General features: G+C 50.2%; 1 protein-coding gene across 1 annotated transcript in view; it reads left to right on the forward strand.

Moving 5' to 3' along the window:
- NUP93 (nucleoporin 93) overlaps window positions 1-12,713 on the forward strand; it is a 131,545-nt gene that overhangs the window by 10,186 nt on the left and 108,646 nt on the right. Inside the window, exon 3 of the mRNA XM_068166541.1 lies at window positions 786-903. Coding sequence (XP_068022642.1) covers window positions 786-903 — 118 coding nt within the window. The remainder of the gene's footprint in view (window positions 1-785; window positions 904-12,713) is intronic.

Consider the following 12,713-nt stretch of genomic DNA (forward strand, 5'->3'; position numbering starts at 1 on the left):
CAGCTGTCCAGAAGACATTCTGTCCTGCTAGTAAAAATGATGCCATGGTTTAGTTGATTAGATGGTGTTGGGTGATAGGTTGGACTGGATGATCTCAAAGGTCTTTTCCAACCTGGTTAATTCTATTCTATTCCTGTTGGCTCCCTTCAGGTACTGGCAGGCTGCTATTAGGTCTCCCCAGAGCTGCCTCCTCTCCAAGCTAAACACCCCCAGCTCCCTCAGCCTGTCCTTGTAGCAGAGGTGCTCCAACCCCCTGACCATTTTTGTGTCCCTCCTGTTCATGGCTTTGATTTCTAACCTGGGCAGTCTTGCTGGTAGGACACACCCTGGAGAAGCAGAATGCCTGCAAAGCTGGGATCTTTTGGTTTCCCCCTCACCTTTTCCATACCTACCAAAAGCACCCCTCAAAAATGGAAGGATTTCTCTGAGGAGCTGCTGCTATTCCTCTTTTCAGGCATTACAGCCAAAAATGTGCAGTACCTTGCTCTGGCTGCTGCTGAAGACATTTACCAACATGCCATGGAATTTTTTTTCTCTCTCTGGGAGGACTTGGCAGCTGTGCAGCACTGCAGTGGAACAGCAGAGAGAGTTCAGCAGGGCTGAGGTGGTTAGATGGAGACAGAGGGCTGTTCAGTGTCTGGGTTTTTGTGCAGGTTTCATAACCCAGCTGGGAGCAGTGTCTGCACATGGCTGGCTGCTGCCCTCGGTGTTGGCAGTGAATCTGTGCTTGGGAGTTCTCTCCATTCAGTACCAATCTCATACCTGCACAACTTTCTTCCATCCAGGTCTGTTCTGCTGGGCTCTAAAGGGCTTGATATACCTCACACCTCTCAGCGCCTGGAGAGCCTAAGTGCAGCCACTACATTTGAGCCTCTTGAACCTGTGAAGGACACTGACATCCAGGTAGGGACATGCCTGAGGGGTGAATTGCACTGCCCCTGTAGCAGCCACTCCTGTGTTGTGATCCTGTGTTGTGCTCTGCAAAGGCTGCTGTGGAAATAGTCTTGTTCTGGGTTCAGTTTGCTAGCTGGAGGAGGTACAGAGGTGAGAGGCTGTTGTTGGTGATGAAAGAGGTTTGAGTTAGCCACTCAGAAGTACTTCAAGTTCCAAACTCTTGTTGAAAGTCAAGGGGAATTAGGTATGTCCTTACTGTCTTTGTGGGCTTTTCTTAGCTCTGCAAGCCTAAATTGCACAGGGGTACCTCTCCCTCAGAGTTTTGAGCTCCCTTTTGTCTTGTTGGAAGAACACAAGTGGAACCACTTGGCAATGTTGAGGTGTTAGGATAGGGGGCATTTAATGCAACAAGCTCAAGAGGTGAGTACAGCTGCTTTTTTTCACTCTCAGATCTCATAACCTTGTCCTGGTGGCAGACTGACTTTGCCACCTTCCAGATGCTTTACCAACTAGTGTGATTTTAATCCTGTACATTTTCCTGTGGTGTGTACATTTCCCCAGGTGTCTCAGAAATTCCTGTGACCCCCATCTATTTTTGCTTTATGCTAACTGCCTGCCCTTGTAGAACATCTTCGTGATGAAGAGGTCTGTGGTTATTCATCACTTAGTTCAGGGCTGCTTATGGAGTTGATGTTAGGGTCTCAGTTACTGGGTGATCATTTGGGAGCTTAGATTCTCTCTCCCCGCTGGTAGATGGCTGAGTTAGGGAGGGTTAAAAGGGTTGCAAGCTCTTCTTTTTCAAGGAAGCAGTGTGCTTCTAAACTACTTAGCTTTGGGAAGGGTGGCTTGTGAAGTATGTTTTAAGTGGACAGGCCCTTAGTCTAGTCTCATTCCAGTGTTAGGAACTCTGTGGTCTCCAGCTTCAGGCAAGTTTACTCAGTTTCCCTGTTCCCTAAAGGCTTTGCAGCCAGGTGTGTGCCCCTGGGGCCTGTGGCCAGGAGATTTTTCCTGGCAGTGTGAGCAACACTGCTCCCTGTTGGGGCTGAGGATGCAACAGGGTAAGGGAATGTGTGAGCTGACTATGCAGAGCAACTCATTGGAGGTGTTCAGGAGGAGACTTGATGGGGTACTTGGTGCCATGGGTTAGCTGTTTGGGTGGGTTGGATTGGTTGATGGGTTGGACACGATAATCTTGAAGGTCTCTTCCAACTTGGTTTGGTTTCTTCTAATAAAGGTTCTTCTAATAATGTGCTTCTCAGAGGTGGGATTTCTTCTTGTGCCTTTGTACCTCCTCACCTTCTGGCAATTCCTGACACATTTGGCTCTCTCTTCTCATCCTCCCCAGATGTTCCCCTGTTTTTCAGTTAAAAATAATCAATGCATCCTGGAGATTTTATTCCATGATCATAAAGTGAGAGCTCTAAACCACTGCCATCCCTCACTTCCTGTCTTTCCTCATTTTATTCTCTTTGCTCCCATTTCTGATGTTGTTGTATTTCTAATTAGTGATATTACACTTGCTGCATGTCTTCCTTGACCCCATTCTGTCTAGATTTATTTTCAAGAACTCTTCCTTTTTTCTCTCTTTTTTTTTTAGCTTTACTATTGCTGTTAATTCCACTTTGATTTCTGGTTTGTTGGTTTGTTCCCCCCACACCCCTTCCTACTTTAAGAGATTCCCAAGCCCAGAAGCAGTGGAGCTCTTGACACGTTGGGTATGAGATTTGTGACATGAGGAAAATGGATGGGGCTGTGCAGTATGTAGCTCTTACTGGTTACCTAACCAAAGCATGAAGGCTTTCTTCTTAATTAAATCCTATCTCAAGGCCTTACCCTCTGATGTGCCAGGGAAAGTGATGGAGCAGATCATCCTGGCAGCAATAACTGTGCACCTGAAGGATGGCCAAGGGCTCAGGTCCAGCCAGCATGGATTTAGGAAGGGCAGGTCCTGCCTCTCCAACCTGATCTCCTTCTATGATCAGTGACCTGTCTGGTGGATGTGGGGAGGCCTGTGGATGTGGTCTGCCTGGACATCAGCAAGGCCTTTGACACTGTCCCCCCCAGCAAACTGCTGGCTAAGCTGTCAGCTTGTGGCTTGGACAGCAGCACTCTGTGCTGGGTTAGGAACTGGCTGGAGGCTGAGCCCAGAGAGTGGTGGTGAACGGTGCCACAGCCAGCTGGCAGCCAGGTACCAGTGGTGTCCCCCAGGGATCAGTGCTGGGCCCCATCCTGTTCAATATCTTCATTGATGATCTGGATGAGGGGGTTGAGTCAGTCATCAGCAAGTTTGCAGATGACACCAAGTTAGGAGCAGATGTTGGTCAGTGAGAGGGTAGAAAGGCTCTGCAGAGGGACCTCGACCGACTGGACAGATGGGCAGAGTCCAACAGGATGGCATTCAACAAGTCCAAGTGCCAGGTGGTTGTAGCCAGGAAGGGGTTGGTCTCTTCTCCCAGGCAACCAGCACCAGAACAAGAGGACACAGACACAGTCTCAAGCTGTGCCAGGGGAGGTTTAGACTCGAGATGAGGAGAAAGTTCTTCACTGAGCGAGTCGTTCGTCATTGGGATGTGCTGCCCAGGGAGGTGGTGGAGTCACTGTCCCTGGAGGTGTTCAAGAGGAGATTGGACGTGGCACTTGGTGCCATGGTGTAGTCATGGGGTCTGTGTTTATAGGTTGGACTTGATGATCCTCGAGGTCTCTTCCAACCGTAGTGATACTGTAAGAATTCTGGTGGTCTTCTCAGTCTATTTTCTCTTCACTAGAAGTTTCTTCTGACCTGTGTCAACATTAGAATGTTGTTGCTTTGGGTTTTTTTGCCCCTCTAAGAATCCACTTATTTCATTTCAAAAGGGAAATGTTTCAGTGGGAATTTGTGGCAGTTAACATTATGGACTAAGCTTGCTAGAAACTATGAATTATTTCAATAATAATGAGCCCTTCCCCCCCTGCCCCCCCCCCCCCCCCAACCAAACCACTAATTTACAGGTGAGATTTCTTGACTGGAAAAGCTTAAAGGGTGTGGAAGGAGATAGTTAAAATACTTCTCCACCTGAAATCAAGAGATTTTTCAGCCATGCTTCAACAAATTCACTCCACCTCAAATACTGTGTCCCCAGCATAAGGAGGACATAGAACTGTTGGAGTAGAATAGAATTAACCAGGTTGGAAGAGACCTTTGAGATCGAGTCCAACCTATCACCCAACACCATCTAATCAACTAAACCATGGCACCAAGCACCCCAGCCAGTCTCTTCCTGAACACCTCCAGGGATGGTGACTCCACCACCTCCCTGGGCAGCACATCCCAGTGGCCAACAACTCTCTCTGGGATGAGCTTTCTCCTCACCTCCAGCGAATCGTTCGTCATTGGGATGTGCTGCCCAGGGAGGTGGTGAAGTCCCCATCCCTGGAGGTGTTGAAGAGGGGATTGGATTTGGCACTTGGTGCCATGGTCTGGTCATGAGGTCTGTGGTGACAGGTTGGACTTGATGATCTTTGAGGTCTCTTCCAACCTTAGTAATACTGTGATTCTGAGTTCCTCCCATGGTACTCTGGAAGGCAGTGTGCTATAAGGAAAGGATCTGGCTTATTGTTTGACAGAACTTTACTATTCCTCTGCTGTTACTCAGGATTGGCACAGACATCCTGCCATGCTTTAATTCTTTGCCTTGAGAAGGGTTGTGCTGTTCTGCACCCAGCCTGCAGCGTCTACTTTCTTTTTTTTAACCAGCAAAGCTTCTTTCCAAATGCTTCAAGCATTTGATTCACAGTTTGTCACCAGTGCTGTGGGCTCAGCTGGCTTTTCTCAGTCCTGTGTTTTCCTAATGCACAGCACATTCACAAGCCTGTGCAGGTTGCAGTAAATTGATTTAGCCTTAAATCCTGTCTGAAACTTCCTTGTCATTTGTAGGTTCTTTAACACTTTAGTTGTTCAATGTCTGGTGTCCCTCAGAATCACAGTGGGGGGATGGGGGGTGTTGGAAGGGACCTCTGGGGATCACCCAGTCCAATCCCCCTGCTAAAGCAGGGCACCCACAGCAGCTTACCTAGGATCACAATGGCCAGGTGGGGTTGGAATCTCTCCAGAGAAGCAGACTCCACAGCCTCTCTGGGCAGCCTGCTCCAGGCCTCCAGCTCCCTCACACCAAAGAACTTTCTCCTCCTGTTCAGATGGAACCTCCTGGCTTCCAGTTTGTGCTTGTTGCCTCTTGTCCTGTTGCTGGACATCACTGGCAAGAGTCTGGCCTCATCCTCCTGGCCCCCATGCTTTAGCTCCCACTGAGCATTGCTCAGATGACCTCTGGGGCTGCTCTTCTCCAGGCTGAAGAGCCCCAGGTCTCAGTCTTTCCTCCTCACAGAGATACTCCATGCTCCTCAGCATCAATAGCCTTTATTGGACCCTCTCTAGTAGTTCCTTGTCTCTCTTGAACTGGGAAGCCCAGAACTGAACCCAGTAGTCCAGATGTGGCCTCACTAGGGCAGAGTGGAGAGAGAGAAGAACCTCCCTTGGGCTTTGGGCAGGTCATTTGTCCATTCACAGATACTTCACAGCATCATTTGATAAAAAGACTGCAACTTTTTTTCAGGGAATTACCTGAATGGCAGAGCTGTCAGGGTTGGAAGGGACTTCAAAGGTCATCCAGTTCCAACCCCCCCTGCCATGGGCAGGGACACCTTAGGCTAGATCAGGTTGCCCAGAGCCACATCCAGCCTGGCCTTAAAAACATCCTGAAGCTGGCAGTCTGTTGCACTCCTCCTTGTAAAGCTGCACTGGGACTCTGCACTGGGTTACACCACCATGCAAAAGAGGTTCCTCAGAGGTGAATGTGGGCTCCTGTGCCAGAGGCACAGACCTAATGCTTCACCTTTGCTGACTGCTGCAGCTATGTGAAGGTTACAAATATGATTCAGTCTTGACTGTGTGAATTTTATGGTTCTGCTGACTTTTAAATTCTATCAAAGCTCTTGCAGCATGAAAATACTCTTCAGACTTCCTGCCATGTGCTCCTGCATTGCTGCTTTGCATTCAGTGTTTTCTCTGCCTGCTGGAGCTTCTCCAGCTTTCCTACCTAAAATATTTCCTTATTGTCTCAGTTTCTTCTTATTCTGTGGTCTGGTTTAGCAGCCTGTTTATGGGCAGCAGGAAGAGAGAAAGGCTAGAACCCAATCTCTCTGGGCCCCACCCTGTTCAATATATTAATTGATGACCTGGATGAGGGGATTGAGTCCAGCATCAGTAAATGTGCAGATGACACCAAGCTGGGGGCAGGAGTTGATCTGTTAGAGGGTGGGAGAGCTCTGCAGAGGGACCTTGCCAGGCTGGACAGAGGGGCATGAGATTGAACACATCTAAGTGCCAGGTTCTACACATTGGCCACAACAACCCCAGGCAGTGCTACAGGCTGGGGTCAGAGTGGCTGGAGAGCAGCCAGGCAGAAAGGGACCTGGGGGGTACTGGTTGATAGCAGGCTGAACATGAGTCAGCAGTGTGCCCAGGTGGCCAAGAAGGCCAATGGCATCCTGGCCTGCATCAGGAATAATGTGGCCAGCAGGGAAATCATTGTGCCCTGTACTTAGCACTGGTTAGGCCACACCTTCTTTCTGTCTACAGCTACCTGAAGGGAGGTTGTAGCCAGGTGGGGGTTGGTTTTTTCTCCCAGGCACCCAGCACCAGAACAAGAGGACACAGTCTCAAGCTGCACCAGGGGAGGTTCAGGCTGGAGGTTAGGAAGAAGTTCTTCCCAGCAAGAGAGATTGGCCATTGGAATGTGCTGCCCAGGGAGGTGGTGGAGTCCCCATCCCTGGAGGTGTTTAGGAGGAGGCTGGATGAGGCACTTGGTGCCATGGCTTAGCTGATTAGATGGTGTTGGGTGATAGGTTGGACTGAATGAGCTCGAGGGTCTTTTCCAGCCTGGCTAATTCTGTATTCTATGGGTGGCAGTCAGCACTGCAGAAATAATTCCAGGAAGTAGCCTGTTTCTTGTACAGGCAGTGGAACACATCAGGAACCAAAAAAAAACCCCAAACCAATCAAAGGGCATGAAGGGCTGGAGCACCTCTCCTATGAGGACAGACTGAAGGAGTTGGGGCTGTTCAGTCTGGAGAAGAGAAGGCTCCGAGGTGACCTCATTGTGGCCTTCCAGTATCTGAAGGGGGCCTACAGGAAGGCTGGGGAGGGACTGCTCAGGATCTCAGGTAGTGATAGGACTAGGGGGAATGGAATGAAGCTGGAGGTGGGGAGATTCAGGCTGGATGCGAGCAGGAAGTTCTTCCCCATGAGAGTGGTGAAGCCCTGGAATGGGTTGTCGAGGGAGGTGGTCGAGGCCCCGTCCCTGGAGGTGTTTAAGCCCAGGCTGGATGAGGCTCTGGCCAGGCTGATCTAGTGTGGGGTGTCCCTGCCCATGGCAGGGGGGTTGGAACTAGATGATCCTTGTGGTCCCTTCCAACCCTGACTGAGTCTATGATACTATGCTACTAAGTTTTGTGATTCTGATGTGAGTCATCCAGAACGTGTTAAGAGAGTTTAGGACCTCACCTTAAGAGAGGCCTCAGCCTGGGTTAACAAGCAAGAGGGACTTTCTGTACAGTACCTCTTTTAAAAGGTACTCTGTAGTGCTGACTGAAGAGAAGTGCACCAAACTGCAGCTCAATTAATTATCTGAATTATTTATCAGTTGTAAAATGCAGATTGCTTGCACATAAAAGGGTTGTGAGTCCAGGAAATGTCTCCCACTAGAGCAGTAGGCTGGGAAGATTATGAAAACAACAAAAAAAACCTAAGAGGCTTGCCATTAAATGATAGGAATTTGGTTTTTTCCTCTCTCAGCTCAAAGGCTGAGTTCTTAATTTGCCTGCAACACAACAAAGGCTTCAGTGTAGCAAGTCCAGTTCATGACCATTCTTGTGCCTAAGGGTTTACAGAGATAGAGGTTTTCTCCATTGTCCAAAAGCCCTCTGCTGGCAAAACTCGCAGAATCAACCAGGGTGGAAAAGACCTCAGAGATCCTCAAGTCCAACCTATTCTTGTCAGGGGAAGTGACTTCTTGATCTTGATGTCATCTTCAGCACATAATTCTTTGGGGTGTTCACAGTATAACTAAGGTTGGAAATGACCTCGAGGATCATCGAGTCCAACCTATCAACACAGACCCCATGACTAGACCATGGCACCAAGTACCACATCCAGTCTCCTCTTGAACACCTCCAGGGATGGTGACTCCACCACCTCCCTGGGCAGCACATCCCAATGACGAACGACTCGCTCGGTGAAGAACTTTCTCCTCACCTTGAGTCTAAACCTCCCCTGGCACAGCTTGAGACTGTGTCCTCTGGTTCTGCTGCTGCTTGCCTGGGAGAAGAGACCAACCCCCACCTGGATAGAACCACCCTTCAGGGAGTTGTAGAGGGCAATGAGGTCACCCCTGAGCCTCCTCTTCTCCAGGCTAAACAACCCCAGCTCCCTCAGCCTCTCCTCACAGGGCTGTGCTCAAGGCCTCTCCCCAGCCTTGTTGCCCTTCTCTGGACACCTTCAAGTGTTTCGATGCCCTTCTTAAACTGAGGGGCCCAGAACTGGACACAGGACTCAAGGTGTGGCCTAACCAATGCAGAGTCCAGGGGCACAATGACTTCCCTGCTCCTGCTGGCCCCACTGTTCCTAATGCAGGCCAGGATGCCATTGGCCCTCTTGGCCACCTGGGCACACTGCTGGCTCATGTTCAGCCACTGTCAACCAGTACCCCCAGGTCCCTCTCTGCCTGGCTGCTTTCCAGCCACTCTGAGCCCAGCCTGTAGCACTGCCTGGGGTTGGTGTGGCCAAAGTGCAGCACCCAGCACTTGGACTTGTTGAATGCCATCTTATTGGACTCTGCCCATCTGTCCAGCCTGGCGAGGTCCCTCTGCAGAGCCCTTCAACCCTCTAACAGATCAGCTCCTGCCCCCAGCTTGGTGTCCTCTGCAAATTTACTGATGCTGGACTCAATCCCCTCCTCCAGATCATCTATAAAGATATAGAACAGGATGGGGCCCAGCACTGATCCCTGGGGGACACCACTGTGCCTGGCCTCCAGCTGGCTGTGGCACCATGTGGTTTGATTGCAGTGTACATTGTGCTTTACTGCGTGCTTTGTGCTTCAAGCATGTCATGATGGTGTAACATTAGATTTAACCCCATTTTTGTGCATGGTTTGAAATGCCTAAGCCAAATTTCAAGGTGGTACTGTTAAGAAATGGTTTTATTCTAACTTTCAAGGCCTGGCCCAGCTCTGTGACATGAATGCTGAAAATGGGTATGAGCTGTCCTTGCATATATCATTTAGCTGCTTAGAAAGGAGGAGGTGAAGTCCTGGCTCTATTACCCTGGAGGAATTACCTCATTTGTACAAAAACTTGGCCTTCTGCTGTAGGCAGAATGGAGCTGAGAGGTTACCAGGGCTTGGGTTTGATTTTTCTAGTGGAGGTGTTCCTACTGGTAGTCATTGAGAAGACACTGACCAGGTCAGGGAGGTTCTCCTCCTTGTCTGCTCTGCCCTAGGGAGGCCATGTCTGGACTACTGGGTCCTGTTCTGGAATCCTCAGTTGAAGAGAGACAAGGAACTGCTGGTGAGTGTCCAGTGGTGGCTACAAAGATGCTGAGAGTCCTGGGGCATCTCTATGAGCAGGAAAGGCTGAGAGTCCTGGGGCTGGTTAGCCTGGAGAAGAGCAGCCCCAGAGGGCATCTGAGCAACGTTCAGAAAGAACTGAAGGGTGGGGAGCAAGGGGCTGGGGCCAGCCTCTTGTCAGCTGTGCCCATTGCACCTTTTCCTATTGCTGGGCACCAAGTGGAGCCCAGGAGGTTCCATCTGAACAAGAGGAGAAACTTGTTTGGTGGGAGGCTGCTGGAGGCCTACTGGAGGCCTGGAGCAGGCTGCCCAGAGAGGTGGTGGAGTCTCCTTCTCTGGAGAGATGCCAACCCCACCTGGACATTGTGCTCCTGGGCAAGCTGCTGTGGGGGCCCTGCTGGAGCAGGGGGATTGGGCTTGGGTGATCCCCAGAGTTCCCTTTCAACCCCTACCATGCATTGTGTGACTCAGTAGCTCTCTGGAGGTCCAGTTACAGAAGTAAGAGCTTTTATCTAAATGAGGGCAAGGAGGTTAGACTGAAATCTGGCCAAGTGGCAGCTGAGACAGACTGAAATGAAGCACCTGGGATGTTTTCAGAGTACTGTAAATGAGCTTCATGTCCAAGGCAGCTTTGACCTCTTACTACTTTAGTGTTGGTAGAAGCTGGGTGCCAGGGTGGTGGCCCCAGCAGTGCCTCTGCTGGGCTGGGTGGCTCTGCGGGTGTGCGACTCAATGGTTTCAACATCTTTCCCCTGACATCCAGCAGCAAAAGGGTTTATTTATTCAAGCAGTGAGCTCTCCCTGCTATTTTGTGTCACCATTCCTGATGTACTCTTGTGGTATCTGCTGGAATAATTTCCAAGCCTGTGCTAATCTGCTAGAGTGTAACTAAAATCAGAGTTTATAAATGGAAATGCTGACACAACCTTAAAGGGGCAACCTCGAGTGCTGTTCACCAGCCATTGTTTGCATTAGCTTAGCCTGAAAATGCAGTTATTTTTTCCCTTCCCCTTTGCAGATTTTTTTTTGTCCTTTCCCATTTGCCAAACATTGATTTCTCTTCCCCTCCTTCCCTCCCCCCCCCCAAGTCCTTCAGTTCTAATGGAGCTTGAAATTAAGGTGGCTTTATTTTTCTGTCGCTTCCTTGTTCGCCCTAATCGATGGTGCCAGCACAGCTGCAGGGACCTTTTAACCATTGCAGGCCCAGGACAGGCAGCTCAAGAGGACAACCACCACCTACTTTGCTTTTTGTGGGGGTGGTTTCTTTGCATTGCTGCAGCCTAAATGACACAAATAGCAGGAGCCAGCAGTGCCCTCATGCTGGCCCGGGAGGCAGCTGCGTGCGGGGCTGCAGCAAGAGGAGTGTGCCCAGGAGGGGATTCTGCCCCTTTACGTGGCTCTCCTGTGGCCCCATCTCCAATATTGCATCCAGTTCTGGTGTCCCCAGCTTGAGAAGGGCACAGGGCCTGTTGGAGTGAGTCCAGAGGAGGCCACAAAGATGATCCAAGGGCTGGAGCACCTCTGCTCTGAGGATGGGCTCAGGGAGCTGGGGTTGTTCAGCCTGGAGAAGACTCGGGGGAGACCTCAGAGCTGCTTTTCAATGACTGAAGGGATCCTGCAAAGGGACTTTTCCTCAGGGACTTTGCCTAGAGACAGGACAAGGGGGACTTGTTTGAAGCTTAGGGAGAGCAGGGTTAGACTGGAGCTTAGGAAGAAGCTCTTCAAAATGAGGATGGGGAGACTTGGGAACAGGTTGCCCAGGGAGGTTGTGCATGCCTCCTGCCCAGGGGTGTTCAAAGCCAAGTTGGATGAGGCCTTGAGCAACCTGATGTAATTGAAAGGTGTCCCTGCCCATGGCAAGGGGGTTGGAGTAGATGATCTCTGCAGTCCCTTCCAAGCTAAGGCATTCTGTGATTGTGGTCATAGTTGGGAATTCTTCAACAGCTGCAGAAATCTGATGCTCCAAAAATACCTCTACAGAGATGTTTGGAAGTAATTTTTTTTCCTCCCCTTACCAGTGCATGCTGGTAAGGGGACCCTGCTGTCCTCTCTGTATATGTTACTTTGCTGATTTCACTCAGGATTTGGCCCTTAACCTACACATTCAGTCATGGAAATCAAGAATCTAAGAATCCTGGTAAATAAATGTGGCTTGAGGCACTTTTAACCCAGCTGAAACAGGTGGATTCAGTCTTTTGACATGCAGCTGATGGAGTTAAGGGATGTGGACTTCAGATAAATTATAGAAGCTTCCTCACCTCACTTCTGACATGTTTGGATGTCTCCCTTTGGCATCAGGTAGAAGCCTCATTGCTGGAGGCTTTTCAGGGCAGGCTGGCTGTGGCTCTGAGCAACCTGCTCTGGTGTGAGGGGTCCCTGCCCATGGTAGGGGGGTTGGAACTGGATGATCCCTGAGCTCCCTTCTAACCCTAAACAATTACATGAATCTACATGTGAAAATTCTACACAAGCCCCTAAAGAGAGCTTCAGCTTTACTGTGGTTGGTGTCCTGCTGGGTGAGGAGACTTGCAAAGGCTTCTGCAGCATGCAGCTGGGGGTTTTGTGGCCTTTCCAATACCAAGAGTCCCCAGGGTCCTTCTGAATGAATAGAATAGAATTAACCAGGCTGGAAGAGACCTTTGAGATCATCAAGTCCGACCTATCACCCAGCACCATCTAATCAACTAAACCATGGCATCAAGCACCCCAGCCAGTCTCTTCCTAAACACCTCCAGTGATGGTGACTCCACCACCTCCCTGGGCAGCACATTCCAATAGCCAATCTATCTTGCTGGGAAGAACTTTTTCCTAACATCCAGCCTAAACCTGCCCTGGCACAGCTTTGAGACTGTGTCCTCTTGTTCTGGTGCTGGGTGCCTGGGAGAAGAGACCAACCCCCACCTGGCTCCAACCTCCCTTCAGGGAGTTGCAGACAGCAAGAAGGTCTCCCCTGAGCGTCTTCCAGGCTAAGCAACCCCAGCTCCCTCAGCCTCTCCTCACAGGGCTGTGCTCCAGACCCCTCCTCAGCTTTGTTGCCTTTCTCTGGACATATTCAAGTGTCTCAATGTCCTTCTTAAACTGAGGAGCCCAGAACTGGACACAGGGCTCAAGGTGTGGCCTAACCAGTGCTGAGCACAGGGCACAATGACCTCCCTGCTCCTGCTGGCCACACTGTTCCTGATGCAGGCCAGGATGCCATTGGCCTTCTTGGCCACCTGG

The sequence above is a fragment of the Melanerpes formicivorus genome, unplaced genomic scaffold (genome assembly GCF_026170545.1).
Source record: "Melanerpes formicivorus ecotype bairdi unplaced genomic scaffold, bMelFor1.0.p_v2 SCAF_102, whole genome shotgun sequence".
In the NCBI taxonomy this organism is placed as follows: Eukaryota; Metazoa; Chordata; class Aves; order Piciformes; family Picidae; genus Melanerpes; species Melanerpes formicivorus.